This window comes from Monodelphis domestica, chromosome 1 (assembly GCF_027887165.1).
Source record: "Monodelphis domestica isolate mMonDom1 chromosome 1, mMonDom1.pri, whole genome shotgun sequence".
Taxonomy (NCBI): Eukaryota; Metazoa; Chordata; class Mammalia; order Didelphimorphia; family Didelphidae; genus Monodelphis; species Monodelphis domestica.
In genome coordinates, this window is record NC_077227.1 from 358,843,679 (window position 1) to 358,866,021 (window position 22,343).

Here is a 22,343-nt window from a genome sequence, read left to right on the forward strand (position 1 = left end):
TGGTAAATCAAGTCACTGAGGCACGGCATACTGGCCTCTCCCTGAAGGATAATTAATAAACTTGCTCAGGAGAGCTTGTTCCAGGCCTATACATTGGGTGGGGAATTTTGAGTGCAGCTTTGTTAGAAGTTATATGCATAAGTAGAAGTTAACCCATGATAGTCTTTAGTTTTTGTATTTTGTATTTAGTATGTAAATATTTAAATTTTGTAAGTATAATCTTTTGATGATATTCTGGGGGGATAATGTAGAATATTAGTATTAATCCTGCAAGTATTTTGTTCTCATATTATTTTTCCTGAAGGTAGGGAGAGAACAATAATCATAGCAATTGCAATAAGAAGGGATGTTAGTGAGAGAAGTCACACGGGGGGGGGGGGGGGGGGGGCGGGGCGCGGGAGTTGGGAATGAGTCTCCATCCTTCCAGGGGGCCACTTTGTGACCTCCTGGTTTCCATGCACAACTGTGTCAAACAGCATGGCTTTGATGGCTCCTGGCATACACACTGTACATTGGCCCCAAAATAGTGATGTCATTTTGGACCCCTTCAAATACAAAGAACAATCATTTTCTTTTCAGATCTGTTTCCTTGGAATTGTCCAGTGATTAGATCCAATGAGTAACAATAAAGCATTTTGCAAACCTTAAAATACTATATATGTCACGATTAAAGTATTCAAAGACCAGTTTTGGGGTAAGAATATTAATTTATTGATTAGGCTAGCATATAACCAATAGATTGATAGGCAGTTGTTCCCTTGAAGATCAAAGACCCTGAAGGTTCCTCAGGCAGATACCTTCATATACTCTTGGTATCATTATTCAGCCCTTCCCTAGGATATCACAAGATATCTATAATTGGTAAATAGCTAATCAAGAGGTAGTCCATCAAACTCTCAACCTCTCCTCACCTCTAGAGGTGATAGGGGTCTCAAAGGTAGGAAGAGAATCATTGTCTCCTTTACCTATTAACCAGGTTTTGATAAAAGGAAAACATTCCTTGGAGTTCCTAAGAACAAAGGAAATGCAAACATCCACCTATTGGAACCTTTCTAATCTTGGAGCCTAACTCAGGAATTATACAGTATATAATTGTACATTATATAATTGGTAGGGTGGTGAATAGGCCTCCAATTTTTCAAATGTCTTATTCATCATGTAGGCTAAAAGTTCACACATATGTTAGATATTATTACTATTATTGTTATTATTGATTCTTTATTATCCTTCACCCCACATAATTAGTTGCCAAGTCTTATCAATTTTCTTTCTATATTTTTCATATGTAGTGCCTTCTCTCTCCTCAGGCAGCCACCACCCTAGTTCAGGAACGCATTACATCTTGTCTGGATTGTTTCAATTATCTCTCTCTTTTTAAACACTTATCTTCAGTTTTAGAACTAATACAAAGTATTAGTTCCAAGTCAGAAAAGCAGTTAAGGGCTAGGCAATTGGGATTAAATGGTTTACTCAGGGTCATACAGCTAGGAAGTGTCTAAAGCTAAATTCCAATTATCTCTCAATTAGTCTTCCTGCTTCAAGTTTCTCTCCAACCACCACCCCCACCCCACCTCCAATATATAGCCAGGCAGCTTTCAAAGGGTGTGTTCCTAAAGCAAAAAGTCTAACCATGGCATTCCCCTGCTCAGGAAAACTCCCTTGATTCCTTATTTCCTCTAAGATCCAATATGATCCAGTTTGGCATTTATATCCCCTTCAGAGTCTGCATCTCATCTACCTTCCCAATCTTATCACACATTACCACTCCTCACACATTCTATGATCTTGCCAAATGAATTTCTCTATGTTCTTCACACATGACATTCCATCTCCTAACCCATGTGTAGCAGTCCACCCCTACCTATGGGCAAGGGGAACAGTTAGTATGTACAGATTGTCTTAGAAGAGAGCATGCTCAGTCTTGAGCATGCTCAGTCTTGTGCTTGGCTAGGAAAGCCTCTGACCCTTGACCCCAGCTTCCCCCAGGTTAGGTGGGAAAACAGGTTTCTTTGTGTTCACCTGGCTAAGAGAAACTACACCTATACCTTGTCGATAACCAATGATAATCATCCCTATGTATTATGTATATTCGCATATAAAAGAAATTAAATACAGCCACAGCATGCTCCGCCTTCTCTCTTCCTCTCTTCCTCTCTTCCTCACTTGGATCTCAACCCTCACTGATGTCTGTCCTTGCCAAGCTCCATCTTTAATCCTTCTCTATCTCTCTCACCTGGGACCTGGCCTTCGGCCAGGCACTTTCTTTTCTCTATCATCTCTCCGACCTGTGTGGTATTAAGTTTGGATCACTGGACGGGTACAAGCCTTCTGAGTAGTCCACTGATTGGAGTTTTGCTGTGGCTCATTGATAATTAATAAGGCCTGGATTTCTGACTCATTCCTGCCACCTCATATCTATAATTTGGCTCCGCCATCCCCCTCATGGTATCCAAAACTTCTATCCTTCCTCTATCTTCCTACCTTAAAGTTTCTCTCCCCTCGGGAAGCTTTACCATGCCTTTTCATCTCATGCCTGGAATGTGCTTCCTTTTTTTTTTTATAATACCTTGAGGGATGGAGTTCTAGACATGTAATTATTGTATCAAAAGACAAAGTCAGTTTTCTAATTATTGCATTTTGCCATATTGCTCTTCAAAATACTTGCACAAGTCCAAAAACATATTGGAGTACCAGTTTTTCCACAGCTCAATCAACTTAATATTTATAAAGCAATCTAAATAATGCTACTTAACATCATCTTCATTGTTGCTTTCTTGTGTCAGAAACATCCAGACAAATTTTTAGTATTGACTTAATATGGTATTTAGTATAGCAACAAAAGTTGCTTCAGCTGAATGTTAGTACAATCACTGAAAATGTTTGACCATTATAATTATTAAAATTAACTGATGAATCATGCTTTTTTCATCACCTTCACTTTTAAATGTATTCCTCTTCTATCCCATAAAACATCCTGTTGTCTAAAAACACACAGAATTATTAAATAGTCAAAAAACCACTCTTTAATTAAGGAAAGGGGTATAGGGCTGAATTGGGCCTCCATGCAGAGCTGTGTGCCCCATGCCCACAGTTCCAAGGATTGAAACTCTGCTTGCTCTGGACACTGACCCTTGGGAGAGCCAACAACACTAGACTGACAACTCCAAGGAATCATTAAAGTTGGGAAGCTTAAATACCTTTCTGAGGGAACATGAGGATTGAGGATGAGATGATGAGAAGTCCCAGACAAGAATAACAGTGAGGGGCTGATGGACACAAAAGGGAAAGATCCAGACAAAGGCTGGGCTATCTAGGTAAAGGACTTTTGGTCTAAGGAGAGAAACCATTGGGACAAAGGAGATAGTTAACACCTGATGGTATTAGTTCCCCCCCCCCCCCCCCACACACACACCTAAACTACTTTAAGGTCTATTGTTAGTCTGAGACTAGTGAAGTTGGACTTTCCCTCAGGGAGAAACTCTCCTGTGACAAGGTCAAACCTGAGGCTTTCACCTTTAAGCTAAGTAAACCAGGGGTCATTAACTCTTACTAGGTTACAATTTTGGGGACTTCTAGAGTCCATGTTGACAATCCTTTATAACAGAATTTTGAAATGAAAGGTGAGGGAAATACTTTTACTTTTAGTGGTAACCAACAAGAATTCCTGCTCTTTTTCTTTCTACAGTATGCAAGGTCCTGGTGTTCCTTCTTTCAGCCTAGAGCAGTGTAGGGCGGGAAAACCCCTTGAACAAATCCTGGGGGTCCTTCTAAGCTGTGGATTAGAGTTAGGGGCTCCCTGGGGCAATAGAGAAGGGAAAGGATGCTTTATGCCCAACACAGAACTGGGGACCCAGGGAGGAAAGCAGCTGCCACGTGGACCCCCTACCCCACCCCGCCTGTTTTGGAGGAGAATGGAGCATCAGAGGATGGGCAGGATCCTACATGCCCTCTGACAGCTTGACTTCCCTGGGTGCGAAAAACGCAGACTCCTATTTCTTCCCAGCCTCTGCACTTTCCCCAGGCATGTGATCAGCACAGCCCTGCATATGGGAGCACCCCCCCCCCCATTCCAAACAGGATTTATTTTCCTGTCTCTTTGTTGTTTGTAATAAGAGGTAAGGGTCTATTTGTAGCTGAAGTAGAATGCAATGACATTGTTGTATTTTCCCATCTCTACTTTTATTGTAAATGTAATAGATAACATATCTATACTGATTTTCACTTTTTAGTCCTAGGCTCCATGTGAAAATGGGTGGGACATATTGGAGACAGTTCTGTTACACTGTTACAGTCTCATACCAAGAGGGAGGGAGGTGCCCATGTGGTTTAGTTACCCTGTGATGTATTATAATCTCATCCAGAATGTGGAAATGATTTTTTCCTGTGAAACCTAATAGCTTCAAATGGATTTATTATATTTTGTGACTCTTTATAAACTGTACAGAGGTTTTTCTGGGTTTCTATCCCACCAAATTTTGGAATTATGGTATTAACAAACTTTATTAATAATATTTTTGCCAAGGTTGAAAGATTGGCTAAATCTGTAGAACCTGTGACAAGTTTTCATGTGTTCAAAGGTTTTTTTACATGTCACACAGCAAGTCATGTGACTCCTAATGATAGTGGGTTTGTTTGCAGTTATCCTTAAATGGACTCTTATAATTTTGGAGATTTTGCTACTTTTTAGAATCTGTATTAATTGTTTTACTTCTGTTTTTAAAAGTTTTTTACCTGGTGAAAGAATTATGTACACTCACATTGTGGATCCTGGCCAAGTTAAAAGTGATATACATTTCATTTTTGAGTGAGCACGTTTTGTGTTGCACCTCTGCTTGGCTAACACATTGTCACATGGCATATGAACTATGAAATTACAATTTTTTAATTAATTATTTTTTCTCTTAATGTTTGTAATAGGATATTTGATTTTCTTTCTTTTTTTCTAACTTGGTGATACTTGAACTACATGAAATCAGTATTAATGGGTTTTTTTTGCTTTGAAGGATAAAGCTTACGGTGTAAATTTGCAGTATCCATTAGCCCTAGTAATATGCATACTCAAAAGGCTTTTGACTATGGAAACCTGCCATGTATTGATAAATGTTATGGGACTTTGTTTAATGATTATGTCTGATTCCAGGAGAAGGGAACAAAAGAGCCAATATACAGTGCCAGGTAGCACAAGGTCTAAAAGGACCAAATCCAATCCAGGGAGGATTGTTGAATTTCTATGCCAATATGAAAGGACTTGAACCTAGTGTGAGAATCGAGGTTGTGGTGCTTGACATATGTGAAGATGCAGGACTCCCTTGAACCATACTTTGAGTCAAGTGTCTCAGATCGGTTATCATCCTGGCTCCCCCTATCTCTGACAGTGATGGTAAAATCAGACTAGGGAACCTATTTGCTGTTGAAACTTAGGTCTTTCTCTCTTATAGTTTGGCAATTTTCTGTAGTTCTGGCTGCAAATGGGTAAAGTGCTATATTGCTGCTGTTGTCCTACAGGCTTATGGAATATAAGTCACTTTAATTGGTCCTTGTTGTGATTCAAGAACCTGTTACAGTTTTTTTTTTTACTCAAGATTTTATACACATAAGATTTTTATTTTATTTTTTTATCATTTCTGTACTTATTCTTTTTATACAAAATTTAATTTTTATTCTTTTATTTTGGGATTTTTGTTTTGTTTTTCTTTTGACGATTGTTTCATATACCTCATAATACCTCAGTCATGTATCCCAGTGTGATTCTGGTATTTTTCAACACCCTCCTGAGGGGGGGATGTGTAATTATCCTAAAAATCCAAGGTTTAAAATTTTTTGGAGAAATTTCAGGAAAAGAAACTTGCCAACACCCAAAATCAGGAAAGTGGATCCTTTTGGAGAAGGTGCTGTAAAGATGCCTGAAGAAGCCACACACTGTATCAAAAGATCCAGACTGAACTTTGGGATATAATGAACTGAATTGAAGGGGTTGAACATACTTATTTTGAATGTAAACTCTTATGCCAAAGGTAACTGCTCCCTAGTTGGCATTTTGTCAATGCATCTATCAATCAGTTTTTGTATTTTACTCTCATCTCTAACTATTGTAACTCCCTCTTAGAAAAATGCAATATTGTTTGTACTTTTAGCTAGAAGGTATTTAGAGTTATGAGATAGTTATATTTAAATGATCCCCTGGGGAGATGGGTCTCCCAAAGGAACACAGGGGGGTTGTGTCAAGGAAGTTTATCCCCTCCCCCTCCTGAGGAGCTTTACCTGTCTACCAAACACTCCTGAGATAACACAGTAGCACCAGTTTTGTGTCCCTTTATGAACTGTGCGTCAATAAAGTCAAGGTTTGGGACTTCTGAGTGGGAGAATCAAGAGAGAATCGGGGGAGAACTGAGAAGAGAACAGAGGAGGCAGGTGACGGGAGGAAAGAGGAAAGAGATTGGCAGGCTAGGCACCACATGGTCAGGTTACTTAGGAGTAATTGTCTACTCTTTCCAATAAACTTTATAAAATATATATGTGGGTAGAAATATTATTAATTCTTACAGTGGCTAGAAATTGCTTAACCTGAAATGCTGACCTCAGAGACACTCCAGAGAAGCTAGAGTGCTTGTTTTGGATCTATCCAGGTCTTGGGTTCACCCCTCACTTGTGCTTTGGGCCTTCCCAACAGCTTTTAATTTTGCCAGAATTTTAATGAAAATTTATAGTTTCCTACTGACATAAATCTCAAACAACCTTTTCTATATGCTAGCCACACTGTCTTCTTTACCCATTTGTTTGAATTCTATATAACAGAAATCCCACAGAGATTTGAGACAGAGCCACACCTCCTAAGTTCTCTCCTCAAATGACTTAAAATTCTTCCTAAAAATCTTTTTAGGTTTGGGTTTTGTTTTTGACTGTCAGGAAGCAGTTTAGGAAATCTAATAATCAACCACACCTGACAGATAGTAAATGCAGTGTTTCACACTCATAGTCCCTCATCTCTGCAAAAAATATACTTGTTTTTCCTGGAGGAACAAATTTGCTATTATAAACATCCATTTATTAATCACCTACTTGAACAAATTATTATATTAAGTACTAAAAGCAATATAAAACTTAGGTAAGACACCACCTCTGCCCTCAGAGAGTTTACATTCTAGTATGGTGATCAGTCATCAACAGAGATAGCTATAATGCATAATTTTAATCAACAAACATTTTTTGAAAAGATTGTTTTTGGATATCTTTTATTTTTTTACATTGCTTAAATTTCTTCCTATATTCCTTCTCCCTTTCCCTCCCAGATAGCCATCCCAAACAACATAGAATATTTTTAAAAGAAAAAAAAGTGAATCAGAAAAACTGATCATCATATCAAAAATTTCTTAAAATGCATTTAGTGTTCCACACAGTGTACCTCCTACCTCCACAGAGGACCAACCATAGGCAGGTGTTTTCTCATACTTCTTCTTCAAGGCCAGTCTTTTAATAAGCATTTATTAAGTGTTTACTATGTTCAAGGTACTGGGCTAAACACTGGTGATAGAAAAAGCCATATTCTTTGTCCTCAAGTAATTGGCATTCTAATGAGGAAGACACCATGTATATAAAATTATACAGAAGGTGCACATATAGTATTAATAGTGTTATTTGTCCTTTTGGCTTCAAAGAGGACCAATGATGTTGCAGGGGAATGTCTTGACTTACATGTGAAATGGATTTAAATAAGGCAGAGATGCCTTATCTGTTAGACTGTTTCAGAGACATCGAAGTGGCAAGACAAAAGTCAGGGTGACTGGCCGTGGCCTGGGGTGCAGGGGATAACCGTGGTATCTTCAGTGGATGCCCATACTTTAATCACTCCATGTTGCCTGTGTCAACCACCATCATGACCACTGAACAAATTGTTCTCCTCTGTCCATTCTAGGGATGTCTTCTCTTGCCCGGGGGAGATAGCCCTCTAAATCACTGAAGGGCTTGAGACCTATCAGTTACCCTCACCTAGTTTAGTCCATTTGCAGGTATGGTTTTATCTGAGTATGGCCTCTACATGTGTCACAGTTTCTTGGAGTCACAAGGTGAGAGCTGGGTGACAGGTGGATCCCAAAGGTGTCAAAAGCCTTTTTAGGGGTCCTCATCCAATATTAAGTTAGCATTGATAGAAGCTTAAAGGATTGCACTTCATATGACTTCTTATTTAATCCCCACAACAATCTTACAATATAGGTATAATTTTAATCCTCATTTTACAGATGAAAAAAGTGAGGCTGAGAAGGTACATGGCTTGCCTAGGGTCACACAGCTAGTGTCTGTGACAGAATTTGAGCCTAAGTGTTCCTTGTCTAGCATTTTATCTGCTGCCCCACCTGACTGTATCAATGTGTAGAGTTCATACAGAGGAACCACAGAAAGAAAGGCACTAACAGCTGAGGTGACCAGGAAAAGCCAACTCCAGGTGATTTTTGAGCTGAGGCTTAGAGAAAGGCAGGGGAGTTAGAGATGAAAGTAAGTAGGCAAGGACACTCCAGGCATGGGGACCACCGGTGAAAAAGAAGAGATGGAAGACGTGTAGCATCATAGGTGAGGAAGAACAGACAGTCGTACGTCTGGACCACATAGTATATGGAGAGGAGAGATGTGTAAGAAGTCTGGAAAAATAGGAAGGGGCTAGATGGTAAAGAACTTCAAATGCCAAATGGAGTTTATATTTGATTCAGGAAGAAAGAAGTTTGAGCTGGGAATAACCCAGTATCACATGAAAAATACATTAAAAGATTAAAAAAAAACTTTTCATCTTAGAATCAATATTATGTATTGATTCCAAGGCAGAAGAGGGATAAGGGCTGAGCTATGGTGGCTAAGTGACTTGTCCAGGGTCTTGAACTCAAGACCTCCCATCTCCAGGCCCGGCTCTCAATCCACTAAGCCACCTAGCTGCCCTCAAGACTTTTAAAACAGTGCTATGGGAGATGACAGTGAAAGTAATTGGCTGAAATTTCAGGCACCAAGAAGTTGAGTAGTTATACAGACTTGCTGGACAAGGAAGGAAAGGGTCCTCCTGCCAAGCAGGAGCACACAATGCATGAAGGAAAATAACCTGAAGTATAATGTGGAAGCTTTTTGAATATCAGAGTTGAAACTTCACTAGGTAGGAAATTGAGAGGTGTTGAAGATTTCTGAGACAGGGAATACATGACCAGAGTATTAGGAAAATTATCCTCACATTATTAAGGACAAATTGGAGGGGAATGGAATAGAGTTTGGAAAGCCCAACAAGAGGCCAATAAAGTAGAGTAGCTGGCCAATAATGTGGACTTGTGCTTGAGTAGCAGCAGAGGAAATTGGGAGTATGGAACAGATGAGAGGAATATGTTGAGTTGCAACCAAAGGAATCTTGGTGACTGATTGGATATGAAAGGAAAGAATAATAAAAAGAGGAAGCTACCTACTACCTCTCAAGGCAAACCATCTCTCATTGGAACAACTCTAATTGCTAGGAACTTTTTCACTTATCAGGCCGAAATAGGTCCCTTTACAACTTATACCCATTATTTCTGGCCCTCTTAGGCCAAATGGAACAGTCTAACAACCTTAGAAGTTAAGTGCTATTATTATCACCATTTTATAGATGAGGAGTAGACACAGAGAAGGAATATATGTTGTGTTGTATGTGCAAGTGTTTCCAAGGATTAAGGTCTGCCCAACATCTACATATTTGCTAGGCTTTTTGTAGAGGCCCCCCCACCTTTTCATATAGAAATGAAGTTCCTGCTGACCTCTCTCCCTCCCTTGCTTGGCACCACTCTAGAATCCAAGACCGAGTGCATTCCATCTTTTCCTAATCCCATACCGAAGCTGTTCTCTGTATTCAGAGCCATCTAGACCCGGTGTGGCATGCAGATGTGTTGGAGGTGGGCAGTGGACTACTATAAACACTGCTGGAATAAGGCGACAATTCCTACAGGAAGCATTACTCATCTCTGGGTACGTGGTGTTACATTTCAGACAGGGACTCCTCATTCTACTCTACCTGGCCCAAATGAGGAGTTGGTGTGGAAGACCAGTGTGGCCCTGACCCTGATAGGGAGTGACCAAAATCATCTCAACTACCTTAAAACCTCTTGAGACACATCTCATCCTACCCACTCCTGCACTGAAATCCTCTGATCAGCCTTGGCCCAAACTTCCCTTCATAAACCATCTGATTCCAAGATTTGGTCCCCTAAGTTGGGAATCCATTTCTTCCACATTTAGTATTGTAGGATTTGGACTGTAAGAATGTAGGAAAGGTCTACATTTTTGTTTTGTATTGTAATATAAGTTATTATATTGTAATATAAGTAATTAGGACAACTCTGGGAGAAATGATTTGTATTCCTTTTAGCTTCCAAATTCTACTTTATGCTGTAGTCAAGTCCAAAGCTATCAGTATGTTTTCTAATTCTGGAAAAAATCCAAAGCTAATATATTGCAAGAAACGTCTAAAAATTTTGTTTCCTGTATTGGAGTAGTTGAAATACATTGGGTTTCCATAGAACTAATATTGTAATTTACAAATTCTTACTTTATTCCTAGGTGCCCACTACTTTGCTATTTTACTTTAAGAATGCAAGAGATAAAATTTAATTTCACTCGGACAAAAAGAGATAGAAACTAAAGCTTGGTTTCAGGTTTCAAGATTATTTCTGCCATTCCAGTGTTCCATGAAGACATCTGAACTTTAGTATTCATTATTATATTAATGAATTTATGAGTGGTTTTATACTCACATTGATTTTTCTATATAAAGTAGTATTGTACTAGCTTTCTCATTTCACTGAAATAATTCAATCCACTTAAATTTTTTATTCTTGGGAAAGTTATTCCAAATTATGTAGTTTTAAAATAAATATTTGTTTCATGATGATTTACTGAGGAGCATTAGATTTTTATGAATACAAACTATAAATAACTTGAAAAAACTTTACTCAAACTATGATTAAACCCATCTTAAGTTATTTTAAATTAAGTTAATTTTAAATATACAACATGCTATGGGGCATTTTTTGCAGCTCAAAATAGAACCTTATTTGTGCACAACTACTAAAATAAACTAAAAATGAAACCAGAAGTTAAAAGAACTACTTCCTAACTAACAGAGGTAACTGGTTCTTTTCAGAAAGTGCCAACTGTACTTTTTTTTTTTTTAAAAAAAGAAGCAAACCTATGAAGTTAGCTCAAACCATTACGCAACATTTTACCTGTTCTGTTTACCTGTAGTTAAGAATTTATATTGGGGGGAAAAAATTCCACTTTTTAAATGCATAATGTCATGATCAGGCAAATTTATATTTCTATACAAGTTTCAAGAGTATCAAGCAAGACACAATGTCATACAATTTTTGGCTACATAACCCTGTCCCCCATCCCATCCCCAAAGTTTGTACAACAAATTTTAAAAAGACTTTCATGGCCTTTCATTCATTTCATCAATTAAGATACACAAAGCAGCATCTTTCTCTATAATCTGGTCTCTTCTATGACTAGAATTCTCTCGCTGTTCATTTTGTCCAATACAATTTTTGCTGTCATCAGTATCCATTGGCTCAGTTTTTAACCTCATTCCTCCTTCTGTATGGGGCAAATCATCAGGTAAAGAAGCCAGGCAATTCTGGATCATTTCAATAACTCGTTCCAGGTGCTTTTGAAACCTTTCAGCTGTTTCAAGGCGCTGCCTTTTTTGTACCTCCATCATGACTCTGAGTGTCTCCCTGGCTTGGTGGGGTCGATATTCATTTATAAGATGATGTACATGGACAAAAAGCAATTTTAGGTCTTCCAGCTTCTCCTCTCGTTTTATGCTTCCAGGACTCCTAATCAAGATATCTAGGAGATCTAAAAAGTTAATGAGGATAGACATATTGAGTTTTCTTAGTTCTTTTTTATGATCAAATTGCATAGGGTGAAGTCGTTCAATGCCCTGACTCTCCAAAGGGCGGATGATGAGGTCATCACACTGGAACTGATTGCCAAACATCATATAACTATCCTTTATTGGAGGTGGAGGCTTAGGAGCTAGACCCTTCCGGATGTTTTCATCTGTATATTCCTTGATGTATTGCATTGGTGGTGGGGGGAGTGCACTCACTTGCTGAGGTTCACCCATTTTGAAATTTTCAAGAACCTACAGACATAAACAAACATCAGGTCAGAGCTACAAACTATTTACAGTCCTAACAGAAAGAGTAAAACACGGCATTTAAAGATACTTTTATGGGGTGGGTGAATGTTAAGAGATGAAGATCAAGGTAAAGAGAATCTAATTACCAGATTTCCCTAGAACACAAAAAGGAAGGAGTGAATGAATAAGTAGAGGTTTTCTTCCTGGGTTCCTTTTTGAATCAGCCAGTCATCATTGCTCAACACTCCTAGACCAATTTTTTAAACTCTATTAACCTTTCTAAAACAATCTACTAATTAAGTGAAATGACAAGGATGGATTCAATAAGACACATCGCTTGGTGCTAAGGATACAGAGATAGAATCTCTGCCCTCAAAGGGTTTAAACTTTAAAAGAAAAATACAAAGTATATGTAATTCAGGGATGGGAAGTAGGAGAGAAGTTACTACCAGTAGTAGAAATCAGGAAATGCCTTAGATACAAGAGGGGGACTAAACCAAATTCTGAAGGATCCTAGGGCTCCTCAGAGACAGGAGTGAGAATGGAACAGAAAGTAAGCCAGTTTGGACTATAAAGTGTATGAAGAGGACTAATAAATTTGGAAAGGTAGGAGAAGTTTGTATTTGATCCTAAGAGTAATAGGGGTACAACTAAAACTTGAGCAGAAATGACATGACCTCCCCATTAGTAATATTACTGTGTTAGCTGTATGGAGAATGAATTAAAGACATTTGAGGGAGGAAAAACTAATTTGGAAACTATTATAATCATCCAGTAAAGTTAAGAATGATGACTTGAACTGGAATGGTAGGCCAGGTGAGAAAAAGTATAGATTTGGAGAGGAAAAAAAAGAAACTAACCAACTGACTAGATGGGAAATAGCAATTCATCATAGAATCATACATCTAGAGTTGTAAGAGATTTCAGAGGCCATCTAGGCCATCCCTTCATTTTATAGATAGAATAAACCCAAGAAAGTGAAATGATTTATCTAAGACCATATAGAGGCAATGAATCCGTGAGGATAACTCAGACCCTGTGAACTTGGGTAACCAAAGGGATAGTGGTACCAATTCACAAAAATAGGGAAGGGGAGTTTGGGGAGAGAGAAAGAAATTCTGTTTTGGATATGTTTAGTTTGACGTGTCCAAGGAATATCCAAATCAGAAACTTCTGATATACCAGTATTTTGACAATAAAAGCCTCTTAATGACAATTTGTTAGGTAGGTTCTAATGGGACTTCTCTCTAGGGAATGTGTTAGACTAGATGGTCACTGAGGTTCCCTCCAAGGTTGAAATGTGCTTGAATCCTAGTGGCTAAAAAGGAAACAGTGAAAATTATGACAAGCAGAAACAGTTCATCATTCTTTCTTCACCCCAGGTTGAGAGAAGGGAGTATAAGTAGCTCTGAATGAAGGTACAGAGAATAATACAATGCTTCCTAGGCCTGGTTCAGCCTATGTAACTTGAAGGGTAGAGACAGTGGACTTGACATTAGATTACATGGATTCCAGGTCTTCCTCCCACCCCCAAATATTTTATTTTATTTTTCCCCAATTGAAAATTTTATTTAATTTAGAATATTTTTCCATGGTTACAGGATTCATGTTCTCTCCTCACCCCAACCCACCCCCCAGCTGACACATAATTCCACTGGGTGTTACTTGTGTCATTGATCAAGACCAATTTCCATATTATTGATAATTGCACTAGGGTGATTATTTAAGAGTCCACATCCTCATCAAAAAATGGGTTCAAGGTCTTGAACTGCTATACTTATTACTTTTGTGATCTTGACCAAGGTCTTCACTTAACTCAACTTCTTATGACTACAAGGTGATAGCCTGAAGCAGAGCTTCCTCAATTAATAATGGAAATTTCCTCACTGTCATAAAAATATAAGACTCTTGTTCCCCTCACCTGGAATTCTGTCTCCTTCCCACTTGGGCCAGATAAATCCTATCTGGATGAAAGCCCCTCCCCTAAGCTACAGGACAGGGCACAGTGGTAAAACCACTATATTGTGCAAAACCAAAACAACAAAAAACTCCTAGGCTCCAATTCCAGCACAGCCTGTCTGTGATTTTTAAAGTCTGCTTTAAATTTCATCAATCTTAAATTTCTTCATCTGTAAAATAAGGGATTTTCAGTCGAAGAAAATTAAATATATTTCGTGTTTCTATAATGGCTTTTAATATGCAGTCCCTTATCACCTACATCTCTTTAGAATCCCTTATTTAAAGTTATTCCCTAACTGATAAATGGTCAGGGAATGAACAGCCATTTTCAGGGGAAGTAATCAAAGCTATCTGTAGTCATAAAAAAAATGCTCCAAATTACTCTTGATTAGAGAAATGCAAATTAAAACAACTCTGAGGTATCCACACTCATCAGACTGGCTAATATAGCAAAAAACAACAACAAAAAAGAAAATGGCAAATGCTGGAGGAGATATGGGAAAACTGACACTAGTCCACAGCTGGTGAAGTTGTGAAGTAATTCAACCATTCTGGAAAGCAATTTGGAATTATGTCCCAAAACTATTTAAAACTGTGTATACCCTTTGGCCCAGAAATACCACTGCTAGGTCTATATCCCAAAGAGATAAAAAACCAAAAAGGATCTACATGTACAAAAATGTTTATGGCAATTCTTTTTGTGGTGGCAAACATTGGAAATTGAGGGGATGCCCATCAATTGAGGAATGGCTGAACAAGTTATAGTATATGGTTATGATGTAATACTATTAATACTATTGTGCTATAAGAAATGAGGAGGATGCTCTTAGAAAAAATTGTAAAGACTTATATGAATTGATGCAAAGTGAATGACCAGAACCAATAACACTGTTCAATGATCATTGTAAAAGGCTTTGGGTAGTCTCAGCAATACAAAGATCCAGGACAATTTTGAAGGTCTTATAAAAATGTTATCCATCTCCAAAAAAGAACTGATAGAGTACAAATTTAAGCACACTTTTAAAAACTTTCTTTACTTTTCTTGTTTGGGGGTGGTGGTTGGTTTTTTTTTGGGGGGGGATTGTGTTTTCTTTCACAACAAAACTAATATAGACATGTTTTGTGTGAATGCACATGTATAACTTGCATCAAATTGCTTACAAACCCAGAAAAGGAGGAAAGGGATTTGGAAGTCAAATTTCTTAAGAACCAACATTAGAATTTATTTTTTTATATGTAATTAGGAAAAAATAAATGAAAAAAATTAAGAATCCATAGTTTACTTTAAAAATCTGTTTAAACATCACCTGATACCTTCCAGCTGCTAGTTCACCTATTATATTACCTTCTACCCTGACACCTGTTAAATGTAAGTTTGTGGCCAAGGATTTTCGTTTGTCTCTTAATCCCCAGCACTTAGCACATAGCTCTCATGTAATAAATGCTTGTGGATTCATTTAAACCAGTCACTAGCAAAATAACCCTGTTCAAGTCATTTAACTTCTTTAAAGCTTCTTTTTCTTTTGTAAAAGGGGAATATAAAAAAGTATATCATGAGGATATTTTTATACAAAAGATAACACTGACAAAATACATGGAAACTTTAAAGAACCAATACTAATATACTTTAGCTATTATTATCTATAAAGTCTCTTAATCACTCTAAAATGAGTTCCACTGTTATAACAAAATGACTAAAATCAAAATGCAATATTGTAAGGAGGTAAAAATCAACAGGCATTTATTAAGTTTTTGCTATTCTAGGCACTGTGCTAAGTATGGGGATACACAGAAAGTTAAAAAATATGAACAAGAATACCTTTTCTCAGAGAGCTCACGACTAGAGGGGAACAACGAGTAAACTAAATACAAATAAGGTATGTGCGAGATAATTAACAGAGGAAAAGCATTCGTTTTAAAAGATATACAAAACGGCTTCTCGTAGAAAGTGAGATTTTATATGAGATTGGAAGTGAGCCGGGACGTGAGAATGAAAAAGTACAGAAGGCATGGGAAATGAAAAATGCACAAAATCACGAAATCTTTCAGCGCCTCAGTTTCTTCAGCTGCAAGGGAAGACACTCTCAGAAAAGGGGGTCTAGGGTCACCTAGTCAATTCACCAGACTGGAAGGGGGGGGGGACACAACTCCCACGCCCCTTCTCCGGCACCCAAGCGGTCTCCGGGAGGCTCTCCTGTCTCCGTGCGGCTAGGGGCCAAGACCCCAGTCCTCGCATGGGACGACAGAGGGGCGAGTAGGCCGGCAAGGGGTGAGCCCGTAGGGGGGCGACCGGGCATCTGTTTACAAGACAGGGGGAAGGAGGAGCAATCCGAGGGTCCCCACCGGGGCCAGGAGCCCGCAGCTCCACCGATCCTCTCTCGAGTCGGCGTCTCAAGAAACCTGGCCAAGGATTTCCCCAACAGGAAAAAAAATTGTGCCGCGGAGCTACATGCCAACCTGAAATTCACACTCACCTCCCCCTACGCCAGCAGTCTCCAGAGCGTCGCGGCTAAACCGCGTCTATGGCTGCCGACTTCCGGCCGCCTTAGCCAGGAAGGAGCGGCCCAGCAACAGCGCTTCTTGATTGGCTGCTGGAGCAGTCCGTTAAAGCACTAAATCCCACCTCCATCCCTTCTCACTCTGTTCCGCAGCAGGCCGTACCTCCGTTTCGTCGCGCACTTACACCTACGCATGCTCCCTATGTTTTTTTCTGGGGGCTTTGCGGGTTCTTTGAGATAATTATTTCAAAAAAAGAAACCTTTTGTTAAAAGTCAGAACTGATATTGCTGCTAGCGTTTAAAATCGGAAAGAAACATAGTTGAGGAAAAGTAATGGCAGGGAGATAATTCTATGAAGGTAGAATTTTGTTCAACTTGCTTTCGAGTTTGGGCTACACTTGACACACGTTAAATTCACGAACTCCATTGGGGCTCTGTCAGGTGGGTCCTGCAGTCAATATTTTCCCCATTATATATGTTTGAAAAAACGAGTTAAGAGCAACAAAATGTATAGTATCCTAGAGGCGGTCAAGAGGCTGGAAACTGCATTTTAAGCATCGGGCACACTAGAAAAGGCAAAAACCACAGTCCCTGTTCTCCCGGAGAAGAAAGCTGCCCCAAAAGTTCAAGCTATCAGGAATGCCTGAATTCTAAGACTGGCTAACAAACTTTCAACAATGTATTTACTTTAGTACCCCAGAGGATACAATAGGTTGAGCGCAAAGGCATTTGCTGAAATGTACTAAGAAAAGTAGCAACTAAACATCTCGCTAAATAAGCAGTTCAAACCTTCCCACAAACAGCCACCAACAACGAGGAGTAAATTCAAATGGAGATTACAGATTTAAAAGCTCATATAGTAGTGGTGCAGCTAGGTGGATTAGAGACCCAAACCTGGAATTTGGAAAGTCCTGGGTTCAAATTTGTCCTTAGACACTTCCCAGCTGTGTGACCATGGAACGATGGCTTAATCCCAATTGCCTACCCTGACCGCTTTTCTGCCTTAGAATGGATACGTCCAAAACAGAAGGTAAGGATTAAAAAATTTTGTTTCATGTAGAAATCAAGTTTGACCATGGCACCCAAAAGGAAATGAAGCCAAAGTACAAGGAAGGAAAATTCACCTCTTCAAAACATTTCTGAAGTGTTCTTTTCTGAGCTGCTCCTTCAGACTTTGGTCTTGAAGAAGTCTCCACTGGATACTGTTTGCTGGATGCTGCTTGCCTGTGTATAGTCCCACTAGTCTCTGTTGGACATAGTTTAATTTCAGCTTTCACTTTCTCCAGTCTCTGAAAAATCAATGAGTCAACATATAAGGACATGTTAGAAGCTTTGCCATCCTTGAATCATTATGTAAATGTTAATGTTATTGTTATTGTTGTTATTCTGGACTCGGATAAAATTCTTAGGTAAGAAAGTACTCAGCTCTTATGAGAAAAAAGCTGGGAACCTTTTGCCTGAAGATCAGCTGAGAGCTTCCCCTTGCTACTCCCTCAGAAATCCAGCTTTGAACCCTGCCAAGTCCTGAGTAGGAGATTATTAGTCCTAAATGCCAAGAACAAAGAATCCATGAAGGTAATGCTAAGGGATAGCATTTTTTGCCCAAACTTTTACCCTCTCAGTAATTGTTCCCCAATACTGATACTGTGCTTATTATGACTGACAATACAATAATACCCAGCTCGCCCCCCCCCAACAAACCTTGTTCCTAAAGATATTGTGTCTCATATGGGTGCTCATCGTAGGGTTCCTTCCCTGCCTAGCTCCTGTGGTATTCAGGTGAGTCTCCATCAACCAGCAATTTACACTGCTCTTGAGAGATTCTGCTGAAGCCTGTCTTAGTTGAGACTAGAGCTGGGTGAAGGCTAGGGTCTTTAATGCTGGGGGTTTTATGGTTCTGGCAAAGGGAGTTCCCAAATTACATCAGTATTTTGATTGGTGGTTGGTTACTTAAGCTGAGGATAAAACTATCAATCATGGAATTGTCATCTAAGTTTTAGTTTCCTAATGTCTTTAGCAAGTGTTAACTTGAGACCTGGGGAGATTTGGGTTTGAATTCTTAACTCCATTTGCAGGTACTTAACCATTGTTTACCTAGTTTGGGGGTCCCCCATAGTCATTAGTAGTTGCTTAACAGATTTGTGAGCCAAGCTATAACACTTAAGTGTTTATCTTATTTGAGAGGGGAAAAACAGCTTACATATGGACTATTTAGTCATAAAATGGAGGCTGAAAGCCTAATGGAGTTGCTTATCCTAAATTAGTATCCTTATTCCACCTATATCAATATATCTATATATAAATATATATATAAATATATATATATATATTACCATATGTCTTAGAACTGATCAGTATCAGTTCCAAGGCAGCAGAACAGTAACAGTCAGGCAATTGGGGTGAAGTGAGTTGCCCAGGGTTGCATACAGCTAGGAAATATCTGAGGTTACATTTGAACCCAGGTCCTCCTGGCTCCAGGACTGGCACTCTATCTCTACATCAGTTATTTTCAAAAATGTTCTTCTCAGCAAACTAAGTTATGAATCTTTTAATGGTTATTTGCCTAATAATCAATCATTAAACATTTATTGAGCACATAGTAGTTCTGTGGACACAAAAAGAGCCCCAAAACAGTCCCTTCCTTAAAGGAGCTTATACACTCTTTAAAAAAAAAAAATTAAACTCTTACCTTCTGTCTTAGAATCTTTTGGTTCCAAGGCAGCAGAGCAGTAAGGGCTAGGCAACTGAGGTTGAGACTTGTCCAAAGTCACAATTAGGAAGTATTTAAGGTTAAATTTGAACACAGGTCCTCTCATCTCCAGATCTGATTCTTCATCTACTAATCCACTTAGCTGTCCAGAGCTTAGGATATAATGGGAGAGACAACATCCCTACAAAGGAAATTATATATACAGAATAAATAGAAAACAACAAAGGGAAGGCACTAGAATTAAGAGTTGTTAAAGCTTCCAATAAAAGATAGGATTTAGTTGGAACTTAAAGGAAGATAGCTGGGGAGGGAGAAGTAGTCTCAGTGAAGACTTTAGGAAAAGCTGATGGTATTCAAAGTTTAACAGATAAAATCATTTTCCACCTAAGAAATTGTAGGTGGTGTGAATTCTTTAAATTAATTATGAAGTGGACTCTCCAAAACAATGCATACTTTTCATTTAAATCCCTAGCTACTCATCTTCTTAAAATGCCCAAAGGTTTGGGGGTAGAGGGGGAGGGTGTAAAAAAAAAAAGACTGAACTGAAACTAATCATAAGGCTAAATGTAGTGGTAGAAAGGGACTTTTAAGTTAAAAAGCTAAGCTTTGGTGCCTTAACTGAAGAACTCAGTAAACTTCTAAGGGCCTTTTTCATGTCCTGAAGCCAGATACTGTTTCTTTTAGTTTTTAGTTTTTTGTTTTAATGTGTTGTCTTCCCCCTTTAGACTGTAGCTCCTTGAAGGCAGGAGCTGTCTTTTCCCCTTCTTTACATTCTCCCTCATGCATGTACTTAGCACAGTAACTAGCACCTAGTAGGTGCTTAATGCTTATTGGCTGCTGATGAGGAGCTTTCTCACTCAATTGGATATGGTTCACAATGCCACATCCATACTGCATGCCATTTCTTTTCAGTCATCAAAACTCGTAGTCTCTCTGGGTGCAGGAAACAGCCTGAAGATGAAAAATTCATCCTCTTTTGAATTCTGCACCTTTCTCTCTCATCTTTGTAGAATTCTCTGTGAATTATTTACAGTCATGAGGACACATATACAATTTCATGAACATATAGAGATCCTGCCTTTTTTGAAAGTATCTATTGCTGTTGTGCCTCATATGGTTAGTTTCAAAGGTTTGTTGTTGTTGCTGTTTTTAATTAAAAGTAGGGGTTGAGAAATGAAATTGTGATTTTTTTTAAAGAGGGCCATTGAAATGTGGTTCAAAATGTACAGAAGAGAACAGAAGGAAGGAATCAAAGAAAAGCAGGAAATTAGTGGGAAATTTGTCATATACTTTTTGTAAAGCATATATTATGAAATGGAGATATACAGTTTCATATGTGATACCTTTTAAATGTCCCATTATATATGTGGAAATGCTAATTTTTGTCTTGTTTATGTTCAGAATTTTACAAATTTAATTTTTTTAAATTTTATAGTATTTTATTTGATCATTTCCATGCATTATTCATTAAAGACAAAGATGATTTTCTTTTCCTCCCCCCACCCCCCGTAGCCGACTCGTGATTCCACTGGGTATCACATGTGTTCTTGATTCAAACCCATTGCCATGTTGTTAATATTTGCATTAGAGTGTTCATTTAGAATCTCTCCTCTGCCATGTCCCCTCAACCGTGTAAACCTCAAAATTCCTTAGGCTTATAAATGTTGGAAATTTCACCATTGGGAAATTTCATACTTGAAAAATTTCCTATTGATAGTGGGTCTTGACTATTGGAATGTGAACCCCATTGGCATGGGAGGTTCCTTCTCTTTCCTTCTTAAGATTACTTTAGGACAGAAACCCTTTGCTGAACAATGGAAAGGACTTTGACCTATGCTTAAGCATAGAACAGGAATTTCTTTGAGTCATGATTGATTTTAGAATTGATACAATGGAGATACTTGGAATCAATCTCCACCCTATTCAGTCCTAACAGGATTGAGTAAGGGCTGCAGCCTAGATCAAAATTTAATTATTCCAATCTCTACCCTACTCAGGTTAACAGGATTTAGAAAGGGCTGTAGCAAAGGAGCAAAGATTTAATTATTTGAAAATATGACCTTCAACAGACATGTGCAAAGCCTCTGGGCGGTCCTGGGTTAAGCTAGAGCCTCCATTGGCACAGGGAAATTGATGGACAGTGATTGGTAGATGGGAGAACTGAGGGGAGGCAACTTGGATGGTTTCCTTAAAGATCAGGGGGGTCTGAAGACTCGAGGTGGTGGAGGAGTTGGCCGGAGTGGTTGCGGTGTGCTCTGAGAAGCTTGCTCTGAAGGAAGCTGAAGGTGGGGGCCTCTGAGACTGTTTCTCCATTTTGGTCACGTGAGTAATAGGGACTGATCTCTTTTCTTTGCCCCAGCTATCTAAGGGCTTGGGCCTTTTGGCCCAGCCTAAACAGAAGGGGTATTTAAGCCCTATTCCCTTCTCTCCCTTTTTCTCTCTCTCTATCTCTAAATCCTTTCTTACTCCTATTGTAATTAAACTCCATAAAAGATTTACTGCTGACTTGAGTTTTCATTTAGGAATTACATAGCTGAATTCCTTGGCGACCTTAAATTAATATATATCAGTCTTTTAAAAGTGATTCCCTTGTCACAACCGCTGTAGTCAGGCAGTTGCTTTTCCTCGGTGTTTCTACTCCCACAGTTTGTCCTCTGCTTATGGATAGTGTTTTTTCTCCTAGATCCCTGCAGATTGTTCAGGGACATTACACCGCCACTAATGGAGAAGTCCAATACGTTCGATTTTACCACAGTGTATTAGTCTCTGTGTACAATGTTCTCCTGGTTCTGCTCCTCTCGCTCTGCATCACTTCCTGGAGGTTGTTCCAGTCTCCATGGAACTCCTCCACTTTATTATTCCTTTTTGCACAATAGTATTCCATCACCAACATATACCACAATTTGTTCAGCCATTCCCCAATTGATGGGCATCCCCTCGTTTTCCAGTTTTGGGCCACCACAAAGAGCGCAGCTATGAATATTCTTGTACAAGTCTTTTTGTCCATTATCTCTTTGGGGTATAGACCCAG

The 22,343-nt window shown here is 38.8% G+C and overlaps 1 protein-coding gene across 1 annotated transcript; it reads right to left on the reverse strand.

Annotated features, from left to right (window-relative positions):
- Positions 1-11,294: 11,294 nt before the first annotated feature.
- Positions 11,295-16,686, reverse strand: MED7 (mediator complex subunit 7). Its single transcript, XM_003339565.4, has 2 exons — positions 16,579-16,686; positions 11,295-12,148 (listed from the first exon to the last, which is right to left on the reverse strand). Exon 2 carries the CDS (start codon positions 12,128-12,130, stop codon positions 11,432-11,434), a length of 699 nt encoding a protein of 232 aa, XP_003339613.1. The 5' UTR covers positions 12,131-12,148; positions 16,579-16,686; the 3' UTR covers positions 11,295-11,431.
- Positions 16,687-22,343: the final 5,657 nt, after the last annotated feature.

Excerpts from the sequence above, each read along its gene's own strand:
- MED7 (XM_003339565.4), bottom strand. The coding sequence starts at position 12,130 with ATGGGTGAACCTCAGCAAGTGAGTGCACTCCCCCCACCACCAATGCAA.